This window comes from Rhinolophus sinicus, linkage group LG07, assembly GCF_036562045.2.
Source record: "Rhinolophus sinicus isolate RSC01 linkage group LG07, ASM3656204v1, whole genome shotgun sequence".
NCBI lineage: Eukaryota > Metazoa > Chordata > Mammalia > Chiroptera > Rhinolophidae > Rhinolophus > Rhinolophus sinicus.
Window position 1 is genome coordinate 67,704,187 of NC_133757.1, and position 24,586 is coordinate 67,728,772.

General features: G+C 54.7%; 1 protein-coding gene across 4 annotated transcripts; it reads right to left on the reverse strand.

The window, feature by feature from the left end:
- Window positions 1–1,031: 1,031 nt before the first annotated feature.
- MIER2 (MIER family member 2) lies at window positions 1,032–24,148 on the reverse strand. Of its 4 annotated transcripts, XM_074337340.1 has the most exons (15): window positions 24,048–24,147; window positions 15,085–15,175; window positions 13,963–14,093; window positions 11,230–11,355; window positions 10,494–10,617; window positions 9,895–9,986; window positions 9,440–9,509; window positions 6,215–6,366; window positions 5,698–5,779; window positions 5,518–5,612; window positions 3,586–3,710; window positions 3,340–3,467; window positions 2,346–2,763; window positions 2,156–2,187; window positions 1,032–1,998 (listed from the first exon to the last, which is right to left on the reverse strand). In XM_074337340.1, the coding sequence occupies exons 1-14, from the start codon at window positions 24,054–24,056 to the stop codon at window positions 2,184–2,186; spliced, it is 1,647 nt and encodes a 548-aa protein (XP_074193441.1). In that variant the 5' UTR covers window positions 24,057–24,147; the 3' UTR covers window positions 1,032–1,998; window positions 2,156–2,183. The 4 variants fall into 4 exon arrangements, with proteins under 4 accessions (XP_074193441.1, XP_074193443.1, XP_074193442.1 ...); XM_074337342.1 differs by lacking the exon at window positions 2,156–2,187 and having other exon boundaries at window positions 3,607–3,710; window positions 24,048–24,148; XM_074337341.1 differs by lacking the exon at window positions 2,156–2,187 and having other exon boundaries at window positions 9,895–9,965.
- Window positions 24,149–24,586: the final 438 nt, after the last annotated feature.

The window sequence follows — 24,586 nt, forward strand, 5'->3', positions numbered from 1 at the left end:
ACAAGGGGACGGCCCCATGCACACACTGGGGACAGGGACAGTGAGCAGTGTGGGTGGCGACGGAGCCACAGCACTGGGGTTCTGACAAACCAGACATTCTCGCTGTCAGTCAGCCCCTGGTATTTGCCCCAAAGTCCACATGAAAACCCGCAGTGACAGGGGCTGCATCCAGAAATGCTGCCCATCAGCAGCAGAGCGGATGATGCCTCGCAGCCACCAGATGATGGGCATTACTCAGCACGAGCCCCAAAGGATCATAGAGCGGCCTTAGTGCTCATCACCATGCGGAAGAAGCCAGTCTGAAAGGCTACGCACCAAACTGTTCAAAACCAGGGAAAAGACAAAACCTTAAAAGGAGCCAGAGGGAAAACACAGAGGCCCACAGCAGCTTTCCTGTTGGGAGCAGAGCAAACCAGGGGACGGGAGGGACACGTCTCTGAAGCACATAAAGATGAAAACAGACTAGAAGAGTCCGATTAAAATCATCCTAAAGGCCTCACGCCCCAACCCCAGACGACCTGCTCCCAGTGCTGGCATGACCAGCTCTGCAAGGACTAAGCCCCAAATGCTGGGGATTATTGCCTCTCCCCCACCCCTGGACATCTCAATCCAGGCCAGTCCCACCCAGTCGTGTCCCCTGCCCCTACCCAGCCACCAAGGGAGCTTTGAAAACTGCACAGTTGGACCCGAGCCCCTGCTCACCACTCCAGGGGCTTCAGGACAAAACCTGCTGGTCGGCCCAGCAGCCTCTCTGGCACTCGGTCCCTGCCTGGGATGGGCCCCTGCCTGACTCACTGGGCCCACCAAAGCAGGCTGGTTCTCCTTTAGGCCTCGAACTACATGTCCCCTCCACTTCACTGACCACCTCCCTCGCATCTTCGTGACATGGACCACGGCCCCCTTGCCACGGTCCCCACTCAGCCCAGATCCTGGAACACTGCCTGGTAGCCCAACTGACTAAGTGACAAGGGTGACCTGCAGCTCCCCGGCATGTCCTCAGGCCCCACCCAGTCCACCACAAGGCACCCAAGGGGCTTCAAATCAAGTTTAATAAATAAAACAGCAAGGGGTTCAAGGCAGTTATCACTTCACAGTGTGGTCCTTGGTGGGGTGACAGGGGAGGTCGAGTCCCACTCTAGATGGGCTCAAGCCAAAACTCTCCTGGTGACACCCAGGAGCAGGGAGTGCTGCCCTGCCCCCCTGGAGGACCCCACTCCAATTTGTAAACAGAAACATAAATAAAACAAGGGAGGCTGGGGTGGAGAAGGACTAGGACCCCGACCCATCTTGCTGGGGGCTTCAACAGAAATGCACCCGCAGGGTCAGGAGAATGGGCTGGAACCCAGCCCCTGGGCACTGCAGGCAATGGGCCTTGTACCAAGGGAGTGTCAGTCACCTGTGTCCCAGAACACACGCCTGAGGCTGCTGAGGGGCCTCGGGCGGAGCTGGAGGGGCAGGAGGGCATAAAGTGCGGCTTTTCCTGAAGTGGACAGCGGGCGAGGCCAGGGGGGGCGGGGCCAACGCCGAGGTATATGGCTGTGTGCCCCATGGAGTTTGGCACCAGGAGCAGCTGCCCACCACCCTGGGCTGGGGCAGCCCGTGGTCCTGCCAGGTGCAGGAGACGGAGCCCAGCAGAGTGCTGAGGGCGCCCTGGGCAAGGCTGCTGGTGCAGGTGGCGTCCTGCCTCACCCCCTCTCCCCAATGGGCAGGGACACCTTTCCTCGCCTCTGCTGGCTGGGTGGGGCCAGGCTCTGCACCCAGCTGCCCAGGTCCCATGGTGCAGGTGGTGGTGCCAGTCTGTGTGGGGAGGGGCAGGGCCAACAGCCCGGCCACCGCTCACCCCAGTCCTTGGAGTATTCTGAAGCAGACGGCATGGCCCGAGGCCCACGAGAAGAAGGGTCGGGAAGACTGACGGGCAGGCCCCACAGTGGCCCCAAGTCCAGTCTGGGCCACTCGTGCCCAAATGTGGCCAGGGATCAACAGGTCATCACATTACAGCTGCAGTGGGAGAACCGAGAGAGACCGAGAGAGTGTGAGCCAGTCCCACAGGCCACACAGCTCCCGACCTCGCCGCCCCCAGCAGACCGTGTCGTCACGTGTGCCTAGGGAGCATGGAGGCAGGGTGGGAGGGGACTGCCACTGGCCCCGTTTGTACCTTTTGGATTTTGAACCATATGAATGTATTACCTAGTCAAAAAAATAAATAAGCCAAATTAAAAATAGAGAATGAAACTAAAGAAACAGACAGCCTGCTCCACTGGCCACACCACCCTCGGGCACGGGGCAGACCCTCCCGCTGTCCGCAGTGGCCTGAGGCTGGGGCCCAGGCTGGGGGCCACACTCACTGTGACAGGGGCTCCGCGTGCAGCCCAGGAGCCGGGCACGCTGGGCGGGCAGCCAGGAAAGGATTCACGTCCCCAATCCCGATGAGTCCAAACTCAGTGACCGACAGGGACACCTGTGCGGGGGCCATGGCCTCCTTGGGCTCCCCGTCCAAATCCTCCTGGCTGGGGACGAGGGGCAGCTCAGCGGGCAGGGCCAGGTCCACAGCAAGTCTTGGGCCGGTGCCGGGCTCCGGGGCAGCTGCAGCTGAGGGGCAGGAGGCTGGCTCGGCCAGCGATGGGGGCCACCGGGGCTGGGGCACAGCCAGGTGCGTGTCCGGCCGCTGGAACAGATGGGGTCCTAGCTCTGAGGACGGGAGGCCACTGGAGCCCTCCTGGGGCTCTGCACGACTGCCGGCCGTGCCGTCCACTCCTGGTGGCTCTGTGGGAGAGAGTACCAGTGAGGCCAGGTCCCACTAAGGTGCACCGGCTCAAGGTCACACTGCCTTCAGGAGAGGCCCAGCAAAGCTGATGGGCCCTCTTCACTGACACACACAATACATATGAACACAGAATAAGCCACTTCCAGGAATCTGTGTGCCAGGGCTAAGGCCCAGCCTTGGGAGACTGTGACTCCCGCTTTTCAAACAGAATGGAACACAAGACATTCAAAAGAACAAACAAACGCTACAAAGTCAGGCTGAAAGCAGGGTTTGTGGAGTTCAGCGCACAGTGCATGACAGGCAACTCCAGATGGGCAGATGTGGACGCACTTCCAGGCAAACCAAGAAACCAACCAGGTTCTGGAATCAGGGGACAATCAATCTAAACCCGAGTCCAACAGACCCAGAAGGCAAAGGTCCTTGTCCTTCTATCTGTGGTCACTTCAGAAATTGAAGTCACAAGCCAGGCCTTGTCTTGCTTCCTTGTGGCACTGGGCCCAGGACGCTGGAGAGGGCTCCAACACCCCCGGATTTCCCACGTGGCTGCTGGGGCTAAGGAGCCCCCACATTCTCACCTATGTGCATCTGTGTCAGGGGGTCCTGCTCCAGGCCCAGGACATCAGTGGCAGGGGGCAGGGGCTGCAAGGAGCGGGGATGGCTGGGGCCATCGGGGTCACTGCCGTCCAGGTCCTGGTCCACATCCCTGTAGAAAGAGGGCGCCATGGGGGGTTGCAGAGGGATAGCTGCTTGAGGTGGGAGGCACTCCCCAGAACTCCCAGTCCCCCCGACCCCTGGTACTGCTGGGAGCTCGCAGCTCATACGTGGGTCCTGATGGGCCGTACTTCCTGCGGCCCAGCCGGGTCTGCTGGGAGAAGTAGTCGTAGCGCTCGGACTTCTTCCACAGGTAGTAATACTCCACACACTCACTCACGGACCTTGTGCGCACCTGATGGAGAACACGTGTCAGTCGCCTGGGCCCAGCCCTCTGCATTCACCTCCACCCCCATCTGAGGCTCATAGGCCACCCCAGACTGGGGCTCCTCCCTTCGTCCTGAGTACGATGGCACCCCCATCTCAGAGTCCCGCCGCCTGCTGGCCTGGGACCCCATTCTCCTTCACTTTTGGTCCACAAGCTCCCATAGATGGCAGCATCTACCTCATCCCCTGCTTGTCACAGGCCCAGCAAGGGGAAACAACGAGCCCTCATGCAGATACCAGGGACAGAGCCCCCACCCAGAGAGGACGGCGGGGGACCTGGCTCCGCCCACTTCTCCCATGGAGCATCACCAATACCCGAGGGAGAGCTGTCTGTGAGCACACGAGACACCATTAAAGGACTCACTGGGGCTTCGTGATCACGTACTCAGATCACGTACTCAGATCACGTATGCAAGTACCCAGAAAGACAGGGCAACACCCTAGAGACTGACATCTGCATGGACTTGGATGCCACCTGGCGAAACCTCTTGTGATTTGGGGCATCTTCCCACATTGGAGGGGCCGCCACCAAGCTGCGGCTGTGCTGCAGCTACAAGGTGAGAACCCAGGCTAGCCCCAGGGTGGGGACAGACACCAGAGCCTGGGAGGCCTGGGACCCAGGGACCAGGCACACACACATCGTCCCCTCAGACTGGGAGAGAGAATTGCAGCTTCCCGGGGCCAGCGTGGTGCACACTTACAGTGCATGGCAACCGGGGCGGGCGTGTGGAAATAATGTATGGGAGATTTTGAAGACAGCAGCAGCCTGGGCTGCCACGTCAGGCCAGCCGATGCTGACCCAACGAGAGTATCCAGCACTGCCTGGGGCGACACTGGGTACAATCAGCTGAGCAAGTCCTGTCCCTACACCGGCCCACAGACGCCTCACTGACCACCTCCCAGGAAGGGACACTGAGCCCTGAACATGGGCAAAGTTCCAGCAGGCCCTGCTTCTCCATAAGCCTTGTCGCCACTGCAACAGGAAGGGGCCAGGGCTGTTTGCAGGACACCACTGGAGAAAGGGTGAGAAGGGGGCACCGCGGGGTGACAGACAGGGAAATTCAGGCTGAAGACACATGCAGCCAGAGGCGCAGGGAGAGGGCCCAAGAGCTAGGACGACAGGGGACTCAAGGCTAGGGGAGGGCAGGGGGACTCAGGGTAGGAGAGGATGGGGGGACTCAGGGCCATGGGACGACGGGGGGACTCAGGGTAGGAGAGGACAGGGGGACTCAGGGCTAGGGGAGGGCGGGACCTGGCACTTGGCAGCCCCTCTGGTCATGGGTGTTTGCCACATGTGTCAGGAAGGACCTGTTTCTTTGGTTTGATCGAACAAGGAGACCCTTGGTCCACACAGCTGGGGCTGAGGGTGGGTCCAGGCTAGGAATCAGTGCTTCAGCATCGACACTGGGCACTGAGCCTACAGATTCTGCTCCAGGGAGACGGCAAGGCGGTGCCAATGACCGCAGCAGTGGGTGAGGGACAAACACAAGTATTAAAATTCACCTCTAGGCACATTCTCTCCTATAATTGGAGCTTGCTTTTGGGGACAGAACGTGGTTTGGCAGAGACCAGAATAAGATGACACCAGGCATGCAGCAAGGTGGGAACCAGGGCTTCAGCCCTTGGCTTGCGAGAGTCTGCAGGAGGCCGGTAAGGGGAGTCCCGACCTCATGCTATGGGGTGGAGGGTGCTATGTGCCCAGGCTCCCGAGCCCCTCCTAGTCCCAACGAGCCCCTGGTGCAGCCCGGTGGGAGCCAGGCTGGCAGTGTCCTCACCTTGTTTGCCTGGATCAGGTGGAAGTTCTTCCCGTGAACTCGGAAGCCATGCTCAAAGTTCCTGCACTCCTCCTCACTCCAAGCACAGAGCCCATCTGCCACCAGGAGGGGGCAGTGGTATCAGCAGTGTTCAGACCAGGGCAGCAGGCAAAGGGTAGGGCAGGTGTGGCGCATGCTCACCTCGGATCACCTTCACGTTGAACCGCAACCTCCGTAGGGCCTCCTCCACATTGAAACTGCATTTTACCAGCTCATACAGCGCCTAGGGGAGCGAGAACCTCTTCCCACCTGCTCACCACTGAGCAACAGTGGGGGCATTCACCCCACCATTGGGGTGGGAATATCGGGGTCTTCACACTATCGGACCAGAAATATCTGAGGCATTCACATCATCGGGGGCAGACGTTGCGGAGTTCACACCACCAGGGCAGGGATATTGGGGCATTCACGGGGGCGGGGGGGGGTTCACACCATCAGGGTGGGGACATTGGGGCATTTACACCATCAGGGCAGGGGGGTAATTGGGGGGCATTCACACCATTGGGGAGGGGACACTGGGGGTGTTTGCACCATCGGGGTGGGACATTGGGGGTGTTTATACCATTGCAGTAGGGATATCGGGAGCATTCACACCACCATCGGGCGGGGACCCCGAGGACATTCACCCCTCCCCCAACTCCCCCAGTGCACTGCCTACCTGCTCACTGTCTTTCACCATTTCTCCCTCCGGGAGCTGAGACCCAGCCATCTCGTGCCATCTCCGCTTGACTGCCCGGTACAGGAACTCCTCCACCTCTCTCTCAGGGAGGATGGTGGGGTCCCAGAGCAGCTGGTCTTCATTCTCATAGACTGTGTGCAAAAGGAGGGCCAGGGTCAGTTGCAGGCATATGGTTCACACCTCAAGAAGCACACACTGACCCACCACACACACACACCAGGCCCGCCATCACAGAACCTCCAGAAGACAGGTGCTGGTTTGTGTGTCTAGTTCTTATGGGCTGGGCCCACCCCCTCCGCACCCCTCTAGGCCCAGAGGTCACCAGGCCTAGGGTGGTCAGAATAATGAGGAAGGACGGGAAGCTGTGGAAAGCCAGCCAGGCACTTCCCAGCCAGGGAATCTGAGGCAGAGGAGGATTTCTGAGCATGGCCTTTGGAAAGGAGGCTGCACAGTTTGCAAGCCTTGAAAAAAAGAGTCCCAAGGGAGCAGTGTGAAGAGCCCGGACTTGACGGCAGCAGTGAGGCCTGGGTCCCAGGTGGCCCCATTTAGGCCACAACTACTAAGCGCAGCACCACACAAGCCACATACAAGTGTGCTTTGCTCAGAGGAGAGGAGCCCTGCCCCATGGCAGCGGTGGAGGGCAGATGCATTAAGGAAGGATAAGAAGTGGACTTTGGCTGAAATCAGCCAAAGAGGAAGAAAAAATAGAATAAAACTATTTGATTAATCAAAAAGAAGAAAAAAACTAAAGGACCAAAGAGCAGATGGAACAAGTAGAAAACACATGGAAGATGGTGACCTAATCCCAACCATTTTCACAATTACATGAAAAATAGTCCAAAACTTAACTGGATTAAACACTCTCTATTAAAAGGCAAAAGACTATCAGGCTGGGTAAAAAATTAGATCCCAAAATATGCCATTTACAGAAAATGCACTTCCAAATAGGAAAAGACAGAAAGGAGCATTCACCAAAATAGACTAAATACTGGCCATAAAACAAGGCTCAACTCATTTCAAAGGCCTGAGATCACGGAGCATGCTCTCAGGAATTCAACTGGAAATCGGTGACTGCAGGATAACCAGGAAATCCCCAACGTTTGGAGATCAAACAGAATGCTTCTAAGCAACCCCTGGGTCAGAGAAGTTATCACAATGTGAACTACAGAATGACAAACTAAAATGAAGTAAACTAGGCAGAAAATAATATAGATAAAAGTAAAAATCAATCAAATAGCAATCAGACAACAGAGAGAAATCAATAAGCAGAAAGTTAGCTCCTTGTAAAGTAACAAACCCCTAACAAGGCTGATCAATAGGGAATAAAAAGGACAAAAATGCAAAATAGCAACATCGGAACTTAAAAAGGAGACATCACTATAGATTAAATAGACATTAAGAGATAAGAGAATATCATGATCTTTTTTACAATAAAATTAATTTATTAATGTGATAAACCCCTCAAGAATGTATCAAAAAAGAAATGGAAGCTCCAGACTGAACTATATTAAATATGTTGAATTCATAATTAAAAATCTTCCACAAAAATAAAACTAAAATAAACCCACAAAAAAGAAACTAAAAGAAAGCTTTACTGAGGCACACTTCCAAACATCTGAAGAAGAAACAGTAACAACCTCACACAAATTTTCTGATTTTGTTAGAGAAAGGCACTTCCCAGAACCCTTGGTGAGCATGGCATCACCCTGACCTGAAGCCTGGCAAGGACAGACACAAAGTACAACAGCAGACAGTGTCACAGGGGCTGAACATGCGCCTCGGCATAGGCACAACACAGGTCAGACCAGAGAGAACAGTGGAGCCCAGGCCCAGAAACGGCGCTCACACCACCGACACTTGTTGTCTGACAGGCACCCCTGCGACTCGGAGGGGCAACAATGCCCTCCAGTGTGTGGTGCCGAGCAGCAGAGACCTAGACGCTCACCTCCAACTGTAAGTTAAGATCACAGCCCACACACACAGTGGGTTCAAGTACAGATCGAAGAGCTAGACTTAGGGAGGAAACGTGCAATGCACAGCGCCCACACAGGACTTGTATAAGGAACACAGGAGGGCCCCACAAATCAGAACGTGGGGACAGGCCTCGAGAAGGCACCTCATAGGAGATACCCAAGTGGACCACAGACATATTATTCATCAGAGAAATGCAAATGAAAACCACCAGGCAACAGACAAAACTCACACCCACTGAAACGGCTAAAATCAACAGGAAGGACATTGTCAAGTGCTGCAGAGAGGAGAGCTACTGGACTTCCTGCGTGCTGCTGGTGGGACCCCTAACGGAGGCCACCAGGCGCCTCCGAGCCACCTCTCCAGGAGCAAGTGTGTCCACTGAGACATGACTGAGGACAGTCATGCCACAACACAAGGGACCACACGCGTGGACTTAATGTCACGGTGTTAACATCTCCACAGGACAAAGCACGGCTGCCTGCAGGGGGACTGACTGCACGCGGGCACTGGCCCAAAGGTTAGCTGAGCGGTGTGCACTGCGGTCTCAGGAGAGGTGCCCCTGTGTGGTTGGCTTCAGTCACCTTCCTGTCCCGTGTCCTTACCCAAGCAGCCTACCTCACCCCACCTGTGCGCAGCCTCTGGCCCCAGGAGGCCTTGCTCTCCTTGCTGAGCATCCCTGTCTCCCTTCTGTTCCCCCTTTGCCCCCGAATCCTGGCTGCTGAACCATCTGGGTAGTCTCCTGAGTCAAGGGTGCCAGCCCAAGGCCAGCAGAGCTTTGGGGCAAGATACACAGGACAAGTCAATAGGTAGGTGACCCCCATCCTGTTCTCTTCACCTACAAATGAGGAGACAATTCCTGTCTCAGAACAACAGAGGCCACTATACTCTGGAGTGTGATCGACAGACAGATCAAGTCCAGGATGGGGTACCGGGAGGGCTCTGGGACAAGACAGGGACAAGGTAAGGCAGAGACCTGAGGGCTGAGTGGGGAACAGCATGTGCCTAGAGGACAAGTGCGAGGCCCTGGCCAGGGGGCCGAATCTCCGGCTTCCTCCGGCCCAGCCTTGGCCGTCCTACAGGTGGTGGTGCAGGGCGAGCACGTGACCGGACTGGTCCCCTCAGGTTCCCTCTGAGGTCTGGGCACTCGCTCAGGCCGGACGTGAAGCAACTTCCTTCCTGGCTGGAGCAGCGTTTTCATCTTTCCTCGCCCACCACCCGGGCCCCACTTACTCTTCTCACCATGGCGGCTCAAGTGCAGGTTGCTGAGGTCGGCTTGGAACTGGGGCCCAACCATGATCTCCTACAAAGGCAGAGGCCCAGGGGAGTCAGGGTAGGTGGAGTGTGGTTCTGAGCCCAGAGCCCAGGGCTGAGTCAACCTGCAATCTGCCCGCAGATGCCAAATCCTGTGGTCTGAGAGCAGAAGGCAGAGGCTGGGTGTGCGGGCGACCCTGCATCCCCTTCTATTTGTCCGTCTGTCCAGTGCAGCTAGTCATGTGGCAGGGTAGGAGGTGGGGCCTGAGGACCCAGGTGTGCAGGAAGGACCTTGGGGCCACACTGCTGGGCCAACAGACGTCACAGAGCACAGGCTCAAGTCCCAGCCCAGCCCTCAGAAGCCATGTGCCCACCCCTGCCCCAGAACAGGCAGAGGCCCACGACGAGGGCGCCACAGGGCGAGAGCCACGCACCTTCTTACATTTGTTGGAAGGTAGAGGGTCCTCCTCGGTGTCGGATGAGGTGGAAGAGCCCAGCTCTTTGTCTGTGCCAGTCAGGAAGTGGTCTTTGGGAATAGGGGAGCAGGTGGGCCACATCGTGGCACTAGGTGGCCCCCCAGGCTAGTGGCCCCTCGCGGTGGTCTCCACTGCTATAGCCTCCACCCACTCTCCATCCACCTGACCCCCATGCCATGCTTCTCCAGGTAAGAGGAGCATCCCAGGCCCGGCCAGATGACAGAAGCACAGCGCATGCGCACAGGAGCGGGACTTGCTAAATCTCACACTGCCAGGCCTCCTGGGGAGGACGACCTTCTGAGGGCACTGCCCCTGAATCGGACATGCTTTTGGCTGCAGGAACCAACACAGTCCCTCCTCATGGAAACCAAAGCCACTCAGTCTCAGCTCACAAGCCAGGGAGATGGGAACCCCAGAGGAGCTCAGGCCGAGAACTGGGCACCCCAGTGGCACTACCCATCTGTGCCTGAGCTCCCTGCCCCCAGCAGCGCAGGGCCCCTCTGTGTGCACCATCAGAGCCTTGCTCAGCCCAGGGGGAACAGCAGGCAGACACCTACGTCCACTCTGCTTAGGGAAGAGGTCAGAGGCTTCATGTGAGGTCACGGATGGGGTGAGGTCATCGGCTGAGGACTGTGTGTCTTCCTCTTCTTCCCCTGAAAGCAAATCCTTCGCTATTTGTTCCTTTTAACAAGAAAGTAGAGAACATTTTGCAGTTTGCCTTCACAGTCTTAAGATAACACTAACAACAATAGCAGCCACGGCACTGATTTCTAGAGGATTTTCCCTCTGGGAGCACTGCAGGCTCACATGGGTCTGTGCTCCCACTTTGCAGACGGGACCAGGCACAAGGGCAGGGCACCAGCTCTGAGGTCGTTCCCAAGCCCACAGCCCTACGGCCTGGAAAGGGACATAGCCGATGCATGGCTGGGGATAGTCAGAGCCCCTCACTGCTTTTTCTCCACTTGCACTTTTGGTTTCACTTCAGTACTAAGGCCTGCCCTCCTGACACTGCCCCGACCTGGTCAGGACCAGAGGGTTGGGGCCTCACTGGCTTGCCTCCCTCCCAGCTGCGCTTCTCCAGGCCAGTCTCTACTCTGCTCCCCCTTGGCCGGTTGTCAGGGTCTGTCCATCCCAGCCTGGGCAGGTGACTACAGCCGGCTGCACCAAGAGTCAGGAACGGGAAGACAGGGCCCTCTAAGCCGTCCAGGCCTCAGGTCCTGACAGCACTTTTGCTTCTCCAGGCCTTTGTCTGCCCTCCCTGAGCCCTCCCACCAGTTCCAGGGGGACCCTCACCTTGTCCAGAGTCATGTCTGGGAGGCGGGCCGTGGCATCACTGCCCTCACTCTCACGCTCTGAGATGGGGTCTGACGCCTCATAGCCGTAGAGGGCAAGCAGCTCATCAAGGGGCATGTCACTGCTCTGAGGGGGACAGCACTTTGTCAGGAGGGCCTGCTCTGGGCGTCAGTTCCCCCTCCTCGTGTCCGAGTCCCATCAGCCACCAGAACCAGAACCAGTTTGTCACATTCACAGCCACTTACCCCAGCCAGACCCCAGGCCCAGTCTGTCACCCAAGGACTCCCATACAACACCCAGGAGAAGTGCAGATGAGACGCCAGAGCCCAGAGAGATCAGCTGTGTGCCCAAGGTCACCAGCCTTGAAGGGCCACACTGTGCTGCCCAGAAAAGCATCCCTGCTCAGGACACCAATAAACCAGGGGTGAAGCCATGATCATCTGATTAAATGCAGAAAAGGCATCTGGTGACATCCAGTGTCCACCTCCAATTTTACAAAGCCCTCACAGTACGAAGCACAGAGATGGATGCCCCGTCAGTGTAACAGACGCTGTCAGCCCTTGCTGGTCAGCAGTGCACGGCCAGAGCAAGCCCACCAAACTCGGAACAGGAAGGCAAGCTCAAGAGCACCATAGCTACTTACACTATTTTGACACTTCGAGCCAATGCAACACAACAAGAAACCGAAATAAAACATTCCGTTACTGGAAAGAAGAGACTAGAAGTATCATCACCTTCCTCCCAGTACTGTTTTCAAATCTGTTTCTCACCACTCCTGACTGCCACCCAAAGACGCCAGCTTCACTGAACATCCTGTGTAAGAGCACTGATTTTACCAAACCTCACCCTGACCAGACGTCATTTTAATTTTCTGTGTGAGGAAATGGGAAGCACGTAGGAAGTGCCTGCCACACCCCAACGTGAGGCACTGGTGAGGGAAGCGAGCTGCCCTCATCGCTCAGCCCCATCTTTACTTGAGAGAATGCCCCTCCACCCCACCCCACACCCGTCCTCCATCCTCCAGTCAATAGTTCGACAGGACCCCAGCAGGCTGCTACTTCAGAGGAAACAACTGCCTGGCTGCTGTTAAGAGGGAAACTTGAGCTTTTAAGCAAAAAATTCTAATTTTGGAAAACGTGAATCTGACAACATGAACTTGACAGATTGCCACAGCCTCTGGTAAGGTGACACGAAATGGCAAGTGTTCCTGCTTTGACTTTAGATAGTGTATTCTTTCTTTTTCTTAATCAGCTTTTAATTATATCTGAAGAAAATCTAGATCTAGGTATTTAGTTAATAAACATCTGCTTTGGGTTTAGGGCAGTTTTGAAAAGTTTTAAATTCATGTTGAACTTCTTTAATTTTAGTTTTTTTCTTTAAGGAGAGCGCAGCTCACAGTGGCCCACGTGGGGATCGAACCAGCAACCTTGGTGTTATCAGCACCACGCTCTAACCAACTGAGCCAACCGGTCATCCGTTTTTTGTGTTTTGGTGTTTTTTTTTAAGAGAGGACATCTGATTTGGTTAGAAGACAAAATTGATAGCAAGTGATACATGGCACCAAGCTAAATAAATGCCCTGTGATTAGTCCTTAAAAAAAAATTCTCAATACTTACAAGGCATCTGATAAGATCAGTGTTGATACTATTATGAACTAAATGTTTGTGTCCCCCCAAAATTCATGTATTGAATCCCTAGTCCCCAACATGATTGTATTTGGAGATGGGCCTTTATGGAAAAACTTAAAGGAGGTCATAAGGATGGGGTCCTGCTCCAATGGGGGGCTCTCTCTCCTCTATTTGACGACCCAGGGAGAAATGAGTGTCTGCACGCTGGGAGGAAGCCACCCCACAAACAGCCCTGCAGACCTTGGTCTGAGACTTCTAGCCCCAGAACTGTGAGAAAATGCATGTCTGGAGTTTAAGCCCCGCAGTGGTGCATAGTTGAAACAAATGTGTATGTTTAAATCTTAGATTGTGAACTCTGTCGACATGTGGAGCTACACGTCAGGGAACCATGGTTTTGCAAACATGTCATCAGTGCACAGGTGACAAGATCACACCCAGGTGAAGGTCCATGCCAAGTTCAAGAAGAGTGGAGGGTGACCTAACCAAGTGCAGGAGGCTCGCTGGACACATGTGATCACCCTTTTCAAAACAACCAGTTGCTGAACTTTGGTCCCTCATCAAACAACCATGATTATGTGACAAGGCCGTTGGATACCCTGCGTTTTCCAGGAACAGAGCTGTATTAAAGCCACATGCAGTTCAACCAGAAGAGCGTGTCACAGGCCCATGGCCGCTCACTGCAGATACACTCTCCTAGCTGCTTCTGCATTCGGGGCTACATAAATGTAACACGATTCCATTCCTCCCTAACTGTTTTTGTGTTGGAAAAGTTATTTTTTCATTTTCACAAAAATACATTATCTCTACTAACAATGGGGTTTACTACATCAACAAAGCTGCTCAAGGGCCTCAATAACTATTACGAGCATAGGGGGATCTGAAGCCAGTCTGAGAATGGCAGGCTCAGTGTCCAGCCACCCCACTGGTCCACCTCCCTAGAGCCTCTGGAAGGCAGGGCCAGGTCTGTCCTGTCCCTTGTGACCTCAGCTCCCAGCACACAGATATGCAAGCAGGACTTATCACTGCAGAGTCTGCAGCATGTGGACCAGTTTAGCCAAATGGGGAAACCATGACGCTCGCCCAGCAGCGCTCCAGGCCCACATACCTGGGAGACCACGTCCTTGTGCAGCTGCTCAGGGGGCCTCAGAGCCTCCTCACACTCCCCCTGGAGGCCGTAGTTCTGCGACAGGATGTCTGCGAGGCTGAACTGCTGCTCTGCGGAGCCCACGGACACCCCTGTGGAAGGACACCAGCTGCGTGAGCGCCTCACCCTGCCTGTCCTCGTCACTGCACTGAGACTGCAGACAGCTGGGGTAGAGGAAGCGACAGTGGCCCAGCTGCCACCAGTGTGTGGCCATGTGTGTAGTGCACACGTGTGTGCACGCAGCTGTGTGGAAGGTTATAACGTGGACACACGTGTGCACACGGGGCTGTGTGTGCACTGGTGCTCAGCGTTGTCAGTCTCCCAACAGAAGGACGCCTGGCAGGAGCACCCCTGCTAACTGCACAGTATTCTGAGGCTTCAGGGACATGCTTTCCTGGGTGACACGCACGAGAAAAACGCCGGCTGAGTCAGTGTGGGAAGAGCACAAAAGGACCACACCTGGTCCCACAGTCCCCACAGGACTGGAGCAAGGCCCTCGGCTCTGGAAAATGTAGGGCTGACGCTGAACACCCCTCTCCGTGAGTCACAGTGGGGCACAGTGCAGGGAGAGCCAATGGGTGGCACACAGTAGGCCCAACAAATGCCCATCCCTTCGTCTCCCTCAGCAGGGCCATAGCAGCGTCATGGGCACCACCGAACGGGTGGTGGATGTGACCAGATTTGGGTTTTTCCCCACAGAGCCAGGCAGGATGTGTTGTCTCCATGAACGGGACTAACAAATAGCCAGGTCTCACCCCAAGCCAGGGCCACGAAGGCCAAGGCTGGCACTCCACATAGGTCCAAAGCACACAGCAGGGACTGGGTGGGAAGGGCAAGTGGCCAGCTTGGGGCAGGAGCTCACCCAGGACCTGTTTTTCTGTCAGCCAGGCAGGACACCCAGGACGGAGGGGCTTTGGCCCTTCCTGGTCTGCCCTGCATGGCTACAGAACGGGCAGTCGTCCTGGCGACTGTGTGACTGTGTCCACCCCATCCCTGGACCTTAGGGTCAGCGCGCGGTCTGTCTCTCACAGCTGCAATGGCCCTGGCGACCTGGGCAGGACGAAGGTGGGGACAAAGGAGCACCTGCTGTCGTTGGCGATCCAGGCTCCCCAGGGCACAGGCTGTGAGTGAGGCAGGTGGCCACGCGGGGGCTCTGCCTCTCCAGCGAGGAGGCCTGCAAAGGAAGAAGGCAGGGTCAGCTCAGCCAGCCACAGCCCTCCGACAGCTCCCAGGGGCCCAGGGGTCTGGCTTCCATGGGCTTGGGGGTGGGGTTAACGTGAGCTGCCCCTGAGGGCTAAGAAGGGAGCACCAAGAGCGGGCGCAGGCATGCAGCTGCTAGAAGCAACGCCCCTGCCCCTGAATCAAGCACAGGGGGGTGCAGACATGCGGGGCTGACACAGTAGCTCTGGAACCTGTGTCCCCATCTCCAAGTGGGAACAGCACTCACCAGGACAGCAATGGGCCTGGCCCCACCTGTAGCCAGAAACACTTATCACACACCCAGGACACAGGGACCAGGTGACCCAGGCCCACACACAGCCCTTCTGCACATACACAGCCGGCAGTCACTGACCACGCCCATTTCACAAGGGTCCCAGCCTCCAGGAATTTAGTCTTCAAAAGGCAAATAGCCACTTTGGGGCAACCTGGCAATTCTTCCAAAAGTACAGAGTTACCAAATGACCCAGCACTTAATTCTACTCCTAGGTTCATATCCAGCAGAACTGAAAACACACAACCCACATCCACACCAAACACACATGTTCATGGCATGATTCACAACGGCCCAAGGGTGGAAACAGCCCACGTGTCCATCCACGGAGGAACGGAGACACACAGCATGGCCCACCCCCACACATGGGGTGTCACTCGGCCGTGAAAAGGAGGGAGGCGCTGACACTCGCCACAGCGTGGATGGACCTTGAACACATGGGGCTCATGAGAAGCCGGACACACAGTGTGTGATTCTATGTATGTGAAATGTCCAAACAGGCACATCCACAGACAGGACGTGGGTTCGTGGTTGTCGGGGGCTGGGGAGGGGGCTGGAAAGGAGGGGTAGGGGTGCCTGCTAATGAGGACAGGATTTGTTTTTGGGGTGATGTAAAAGTTCTAGATCTAAAATGAGGTGACGGTTTCGAAACTTTGTGAACATACTATAAAGTGAGTTAAATACTTTAAATGGGTATATTTTGTGGTATATAAACAAAACTTCCAATTTTTTAAAAAGGCCAACAGACTAGGAATAGACTGGAACTCACTCATAAAGGCATCTACCAACACCCCTTAATGGTGACACGGCAGGATACCCACTCTCGCCACAGCTGCTCAGTGGAGCACTGGAGGTTCTAGTCAGGGCAAGAAAATGGAATAAAGGGATCCAAACTGGAAAGGAGGAAGTGAAGCGTTTTCTTTTTGCAGATGACATAATCTTGGACACAGAAGATGCCAAAGAATCCACTAAACAATGGAACTAATAAGTGAACTCAGCAAAGTAGCACATAACAAAAGCAACATACACAAATCACTTTTATTCCTACACACTAGTAATTAACAAGCCAAAAAGGAAATTAAGAAAACAACTCCATTTACAATAGCATCAAAAGAATGAAATACTTAGGAATAAATTTAGCAAAAGAAGTTCAAAACATACACTCTACAAAGTGCAAAACACGGTGAAAGAAATTAAAGATCTGAAACGCAGAACGACGTCCTCTATCTGTGGCTCTGAAGCGTGATTGTTAAGGCGTCAGTACTCCCAAGCTTGTCTACAGACTGGATGCAGTGCCCAGGAGAAAGTTCTGTGCAGACACTGACATTTCACAAGTCACAGGAAAACTCAAGGCACCCAGAATAGCCAAAGCAATCTTGAAAGAGAAGAACACGTCCTGATTTCAAAATTACTACAAAGATACAGTAAGCAAAACAGTGTGGTGCTGACATGAGTCTGGTCATTTAAATTAAAGGAACAGAACTGAAAATCCAGAAACAAACCCACACACTTACAACCAACTGAATTTTGACAAAGGTTGACGAAACAACTCAGTGGGAAAAGAATAGTCTTTTCAGCAATGGTGCTGGGACAACTGAATCTCCACATGCAGAAGAATAAAGTTGAACGCCTACCTCACACCCTATACAAAAATGAACTCAAAATAGATCAGAGACCTTAAATATAAGAGCTAAAACTATAAAAATCTTAGGAGAAAACACCGGGATAAATCTCTGTAACCTTGGACTGGGCAGTGGTCTCTGAGATAAGACACCAAAAGCACAAGCAACAAGAGAAAACAGATAAACTGGACGTAGCCAAAACAGAAAACCTTCTGTGCTTCAAAGGGCATTATCAAAACAGTGAAAAGATAACTCCAAAAATGAGAAAACACATTTGCAAATCATCTAGCTGAAAAAGAACTTGCATCTAGAAAACACAAAGAATTCTTACAACACATTAGCAAGATAACCCAGTGGAAATATGGCAAAGGGCCTGAGTAGACATTTCTCCAGAGACGCACAAGTGGCCAATAAGCAAGTGACAAAATGCTCAACTTCAAGGGAAAGAAAATCAAAGCCACAGTGAGCTCCCACTCCACAGCCACTGGCCGGTTCCAACCAAAGACGGAAGTGTCAGGAAAAATGCAGTGGCTCCAGGCAGGAACATCAAACCTAGCAGCAACTTTGAAAAGGTCAGCAGACCCTCCCAAAGTTAGCAGTGTAACCTAGCACAATCACTGCTAGGTATATACCGCAGGGGGTCAGAGTGTGCTACCCCATAATATGCTGCGCTGGCATAAGGAGTATTTTGAGCTGAAGGCAACAGAGAAAAGCAGACACAGGATGAGCTCTCCGCTCCCCCATGTGCCTGCCAGCAGAGCAGACTCCCATGAGGTTGCCCCCAAAACCAGGAAGGGAGCCCCCTTACGTATCGCTGGTGACACACTGGCACTAGGAGTCTGCACACAGACCTCACTGACGCCTGGTCTCCCACCGGTTCCCCCATGTATTTACCTTCCCACAAGTTGCAGCCCTTAGAACACAGTCCTTTTCCTCTGTTGTCACTCTCTAAGATTTACTGTTCTCTTGTTCAGATGCCACCGGAGCCCACACCCTCATCCAAGGCTCACGTCACCGAGTCCTCCCGTAACGTGTGCTGCACGTCGCATGTGCTCACAGACTACCTTTCATCTAGATCACTGGGCCCCGCGCACGTGAGAACCTAGGAGGGCTGAGGGCACAAGGCAGGCCTCTCCTCCTCGCAATACCCAGAGAAAAGAAAACGAAGGTCTATACTGAAAACTCGCGCACACACATGTTCACCGCACAATTATTCACAACAACCAAAGGTGTAAAGAACCCTAATGTCCAGAACTGGTGAACAGACAAGCCACACAAAACACTGGAGTGTCACTCCGCTGTGAAAAGGAGGGAGGCGCTGACACTCACCACAACATGGACGGACCTTGAACACACAGTGCTCATGAGACAAGCCAGACAGTGTGTGATTCCACTTATGGGAAATGTCCAGAACAGGCACATCCACAGACAGGACATAGGTTAGTGATGGTCAGGAGCTGGGAATGGATGAAGGTGACAACCAAGAGAGCAGAGTTTCTTTTGGGGTGATGAAAATATAAAATCAACCGGTGATGGCTGCACAACTCTGAATATGAGGTCTGACAATTACGTCCAAGAACTTGCCACCTTGCGCTTACATTGGCAGCACTGCACAAACAGCTCGGGAAGGTCTCATAACCTTGGTATATCAGTGTCTCACAGCTGTGTTCGTGTTGACATGTGGCGGTGTCTTGCTAAGTGGCGTTCGTTACTGTTGTTGCATGTTTTTGTGTGCTGTCGCAAGTGTCTGAGCTTGAATTAAAGCAACAAACAAACATTAAATTTCTTGTTAAAAAACAAATGAGAAACAGAAACTCATAGACACAGACAATGGTTTGGTGGTTGCCAGAGGGTAAGGGGGAGTGGGGGGTGGGGGGTGGGAGATGAGGGTAAGGGGGATTGAATATATGGTGATGGAAGGAGAACTGACTCTGGGTGATGAACACACAATGGGATTTATAGATGATGTAATACAGAATTGTACACCTGAAATCTATGTAATTTTACTAACAATTGTCACACCAATAAATTTAATTTAAAAAAAAATTTCTTGTTAAACTTGGCAAGAGTGGAAGTGAAATCAGGGACATGTTACTCCAAGTTTAGGGGATAATGCCATGAAGAAAACGGCAGTGTACAAATGGATTAAATGTTTTTCTGAGGAGAGAGAATGCATCACTGATGAAGAGAGGCCAGGGTGGCCAGTAACAAGCAGAACAGATGAAAACATTGCAAAAATTCGTCGAGCTATGCATCAAAATCGTTGGCTGACTGTGAGAAGCACAGCAGACTAAGTAAACATCAATAGAGAAACAGGAAAATCTTAACTGAAAATCTAGGCATTAGAAAGCTGTGTGCAAAAATGGTCCCAAAGGATCTCACTTAGCCAGTAAACAAATCACTGTATTAGAACACCCTCCCTACTCACTTGATCTGGCCCCCAATGACTTCTTTCTTTACCCGAAAATAAAGGAAATACTGAAAGGAAGACATTTTGATGACATTCAGGACATCAAGGGTAATATGACAACAGCTCTGAAGGCCATTCCAGGAAGAGTTCCAAAATTGCTTTGAAGGGTGGACTAGGCGCTGGCATCAGTGCATAGCTTCCCAAGGGGAGTACTTCGAAGGTGACTGTAGTGATATTCAGCAATGAGGTATGTAGCACTTTTTCTAGGATGAGTTCACGAACTTAATTGTCAGACCCCGTATACTAAAACCACTGGACTGTGCACATTAAAACAAGTAAATCATAGGGTATGTGAATTATACATTAGTAAACATGTTTGCCAAAAAAAAAAAAAGAAAGAAAGAGACTAGAGTATCTAGTAAAATAAAATTTAAAAATGTAGAGAAAAAGTTTAGTAAGAATTTGCAAGCTGATTTCCTTACTGGGTCCTCAAGAAAACCAAGAGGCTGTATAATCAATCTCTTCGTAAGAGGACAGAATGGAAGCTCAGAGAGGTCAAGTCACTTACCTAAGCTCACACAGCGAGCGAGTGGTACCACTAGAAATGCACACTCAGGCCGTGACTCAGAAGCCCTTCACAGACCCGCAGGTGTGGGGCGTCTCACCCAGTGCTCGGGTGGAGCCTGTGGCCTCACCTCCCAGAAAACAGCAGGTTGCCATCCGCCCACAGGCCACCCTGCAGGGCCACACACAGGGCACGGCTGTGGTATTAGCACATTAAAAGTCCTCTGAAACCACCATGACCCTCCTGACTGTTGGTACGCCAGCCTCTCTGGACTCCCTTTGTCCTCGGCCAGGGCCGACTTCCTTTGTCCTGCCACCAAGAGCCCTCACTGAGGGGGAACCAGAAGAGGCAGTGAGAACAAGGGAGGGTCACTCTGCCCCAGGAAGGTCTGAGCACTTGGGCCATGTGACCTGCCATCTGACACAGGAGCAGAGAGACACAGCGGGGAGGAACCCTCTCCCAGGGGCCTCAGATCCCCAAGTCCGTTTCCAGGGGACGCCAAGCCCCTTAGAATTTACTGAGGAACAGACTTTATAGACTTCCAGGTGTGGCCCACCCTCGACACTGGAACCCGGTGAGCCGCATGTGCCCCAGTTCAGAAAACTGATGTTTCCAGCAGCCGCAGCTCCATGTGCCGGCATGGAAGACCAAAAAAGGGGAGTAAAAACAGGGAGCAGGAGGAAGAGGAGGCAAAGGAGGAGAGGGGCGGAGAGAACCAGCTTTCCAGGGACTGGGTCCCAAATAAGAGGAGCCACAGAGCCAGAGCCTATTGTCCACAGATCCTGCTGGAGGAGGTACGAACACATCAGCAGAAAGACTGCCTGTCCTGTCTCGGGGCCTAGATGCCTCAGGCACAGAACCTCCTCCCAGGGCGGCATCCATCTGCCACTCATCACCTACCAGGTTTCAGCCCCAAGGACACTGCTACAGACTCCATTTTCCAAAGCGGTGCGGCCATGTGTCCCACCCCACAGCTCTTCTCCGTGTGATGCTGCCATGTCTCCCTTCAACGCTGGGGCTCTGCGCCCCTTCCCTGCATATCTGGCTGGCCTATGTCGGTGGTGGGAGGGATTCTATGTGACTTCCCAGACCAGGTTCCGTCTGGTGTCTTTTGGGACAGTCACTGCTAGAACCTGGCTACCATGCTGTGAGGAAGCCCAAGCTACACAGAGGCCGTGTGGAGGTGTCCCAGCCAGCAGGCAGCACCAGCAGCCACACGTAAGCGAGGAAGCTTTCCTCCAGCCCCAACCACCAACCAACTGCAACTGTATGACTGACCCCAGGTACAAACGGCCTGGCCAAGCTCAATGCACCCTCAGAACCACGAAGATGACAATGAAAGGACTGTGGGTTTGAAACCCCCTCCCACACCAGCAGAGGCACTCAGGTCTTGGCCGCCCCAGCTTCCGAGTGCCACCTGACCAGCACCCACTGAGCTTCCTCTGGGCCAGGCCAGACAGTCAATCCAGAAACCAGTCTCCACCCACAAGTTACCAGTGTAGTTGGGGACACAGAGAACAAACAAGTGGATGCATACAGTAACTGGGAGAGAAAACGGGGTGGGGGGACCTGCATAACTGGGGTCACCAAGGCCTCCGGGCATCTCCAGATGGGGCCTGTGGGCACTGGGGCAGCATGGTGCTAGCCGAGTCCCTCCAATGAAGGAGCCCAGGGGACTGGCGTGGGTGACATGGACCACACCACTGGGTGGGGTCACAGAGAGGAGATGCACTGCATCCGAAGGATAAGGAGAGCTTCAGGATTTTCAGCACAAACAATTGGGCACTTAGGCTTCTGTGAGGAAAACAACGCAAAATGCCAGTCTCCTCTCAAGCTGCTCTTAGCCATTTTGGCAACAATAATAGAAGGCAGCTGACCCTGATCAAAGGCTCACTGCTAGGTAACAAATCGCCATTTTCATCGGTCCAACAGCTGAGTATCTGACTTTATAAGGTTCAGCTTCTCTGTTCAGCAAGCCCCCCAATCCCAGATCCTGTGCAACCTCTTGGCTCGTCCCTGTTCAGAGATGAAACCACAACTATGAGAGGCTCAGCAACCTGCCCAAGGTCACACAGAATAAGAGGCACGATAGCCACAAGGGGTCTCCTGGGCAGAGGCCAGCCGTGGCTCAACACGTCTGACATTTGAACACTTGTTGGTCCTTTCCCCACCAGCCTTGAAGGCCCTTTAAGACAGGCACTGTTGGGTTTCTGCTCATGGCCAGATCCTCAAGACCTCCCACAGAGCCAGGCAGGTAGGGGACCTCACACATAGGCTTTCTCCAAGGACACCACTCAAATTCACTCAAGAGGGCACCACCCTATATTGTCAACAGGTAACAGAGCACCCTGGGAACCTGGCTGCGGGAAGGTTCCAGGGGCTCAGCCTTGGGCAAGGCAGAGTCAATAGCCAATCCCAACAGCTCTCAGTGGAGGCTGGCTGGGGAGTCTGACCTTTCTATCTGTGACACACAGCTACCTGCCAGGCCAGGACACCTGGTGCCCAGAAAGAATGACACCCATGCCCCGGAGCCAAGAGTGCACATACACACTCCACCACCATGCCCCTGGCTGGGCCATTGGGAGACCTTGCTTTTGCCTCCCACCTGCAAGGCCAGCCACTGCCCCCCATGAGGCCTCAGTTTCCCTAAATGCCCCTCAGAAAGGACCCTTTGGATCCAGGCACCCAGCACAAGACAGGAGCTCGCTGGTGAGGTCTGGCCTTGCACCCAGATGCCCACACCTTCTCTGGCATAAGGGCCTGCTGCCGCCCCTGAGAACATCACTAGTGGGAGAGAAAAACCACTCCTGCTCTCCACACCTACCCCTGTTCTGCGAAGACATAAACACTCAACATTGCACCATGACATGCACCATATCCTGAAAACTGGCTGTGCCTCACTGGGTGGCCTTGGTAGCCCCACCCATGTGATGAGGATTACCGGCGGGGTCTGTGGAGCTGATTGGCAGCGGCCTTAACTTGTGCGTCCCCAGACTAAACTATCATGCACTAAGAGTCACATTGACTGGGCCCCTAGCAGATGCATTATTGCATCCCATCCTCACTAAAGCCCTAGAAGGTGAGAGCAGGTCCGCACTGCTCTACCCAACATTCCAAAGTCAAGAAAACTCCCAAACTTAAAGTTTTTCATCCCGGGTTTGACCCGACAAGAAATTATGAGGTGTCGTTCTTTATCCCAGGTCCCAAGTGAGTTTGATCAAGCATCACAGATCCAAACCCCACAGCTGCTCAAATCAGAAAAATTCTGAATTCCAAAATGTATCCGGCCCCAAGGATTTCGGGAGAGCGGTCCCGGGCGTGCTTCAGGACAGAGAGGCAGCTCCGAGAAGTGACTCTGAGCCGCCGGGACAGGATGGTCTGACTCCGCCTGCCCTGAGGAAGCCCCAACGCAGCGCCGTGCCGGGGTCCAACATCGCCCGCGATCTGCAGCGATGGCAATTCCGCGGAGCCCGGCATTGTGCGGGCTCGAGAGCGGGCTGCGGCGCTGGGTCCCACGCGGGGTCCCGGTAGGGCGAGCGCGGCGCTGTGACCGCGCGTTCAGAAGCGCACCCCGCAAAGTTGGCCAAGGCCGGAGCCGGGCAGGGGGGCGGGCGGGAGACCGACGGGGCCCGGCGGGGACTGACGGGGAACCGCAGGCGTGCCCCCATCCCGGACCGGCCCCTCCCTTGACCACTCCGCGCCCCCCGCCGGCGCCGCCGCGCCCGCACATGCGCACTGCAGCCCGCGATGTGGCAGCCCGGGGGTGGGGGGGCCGGGGGCGGCTGCCGACGGAGCCCCGCGCTCCTCGGGCCCCAACGGGCGAAGCGTTCCGGGCCGGGCCTCGGAGCCCCGGAGCGGGAGGTCTCCGCGCCCAGGGCCACCACGCAGCCGAGTCGCCGCGGCGTGGGAGCGGGCGCGCGGGGGCGGGGGGCCGGCTCCCCCGGCCCGCTCACTCACCTCCGCCATGGCCGTGTGCACGCGGGAGGCGGCGGCCGCGCCGGGATCCCCGGATGCGGGGTCGTGCGCTCATTGGCTACGGCCCCCCGGGAAGGCGGAGCGCCGGAGCGGGGCCTGGGGCGGGCGGGGCCTGGAGCGGGCGGGGCGCGGGCGGCGCACAGTAGGTGCGCGAATGGGGCTGCGCCGAGTGAGTGTGCAGGCGGGCGGCTGCGGGTTTCGCCGGGTTCCGGGTCTCCGCCGGGCCTTGGCCTTGTCCTGGGAGGTGGGGGATGCCGTTAACAAAAATACTGATTGCTGATAACCGCACCTGCGCAGGGAGCTCAGGTCCCATTTCATCCTTCCAGTGCTACGGCTAAACCCCGCGTTACAGGTGAGGAAACTGAGGCCCGGAGTGACGGCCCACCCAATGCATTAAGTGATAGACACAGGATTGCGACGGAAGTCTGAGCAGCGTGGTTCTGGAACTTTCAGCACTTCTGCAGCAGTAATGACCCAGCTAGTGTGCCAGAGAGCCGAGTGGGGAGCATGCGAAACGCACC

Excerpts from the sequence above, each read along its gene's own strand:
- MIER2 (XM_074337339.1), bottom strand. Across the intron at positions 10,618-11,229 it reads CAGACATGACTCTGGACAAG|GAACAAATAGCGAAGGATTT; the intron begins GTGAGGGTCCCC and ends TCTTGTTAAAAG. Across the intron at positions 5,613-5,697 it reads CAACGTGAAGGTGATCCGAG|ATGGGCTCTGTGCTTGGAGT; the intron begins GTGAGCATGCGC and ends TCCTGGTGGCAG.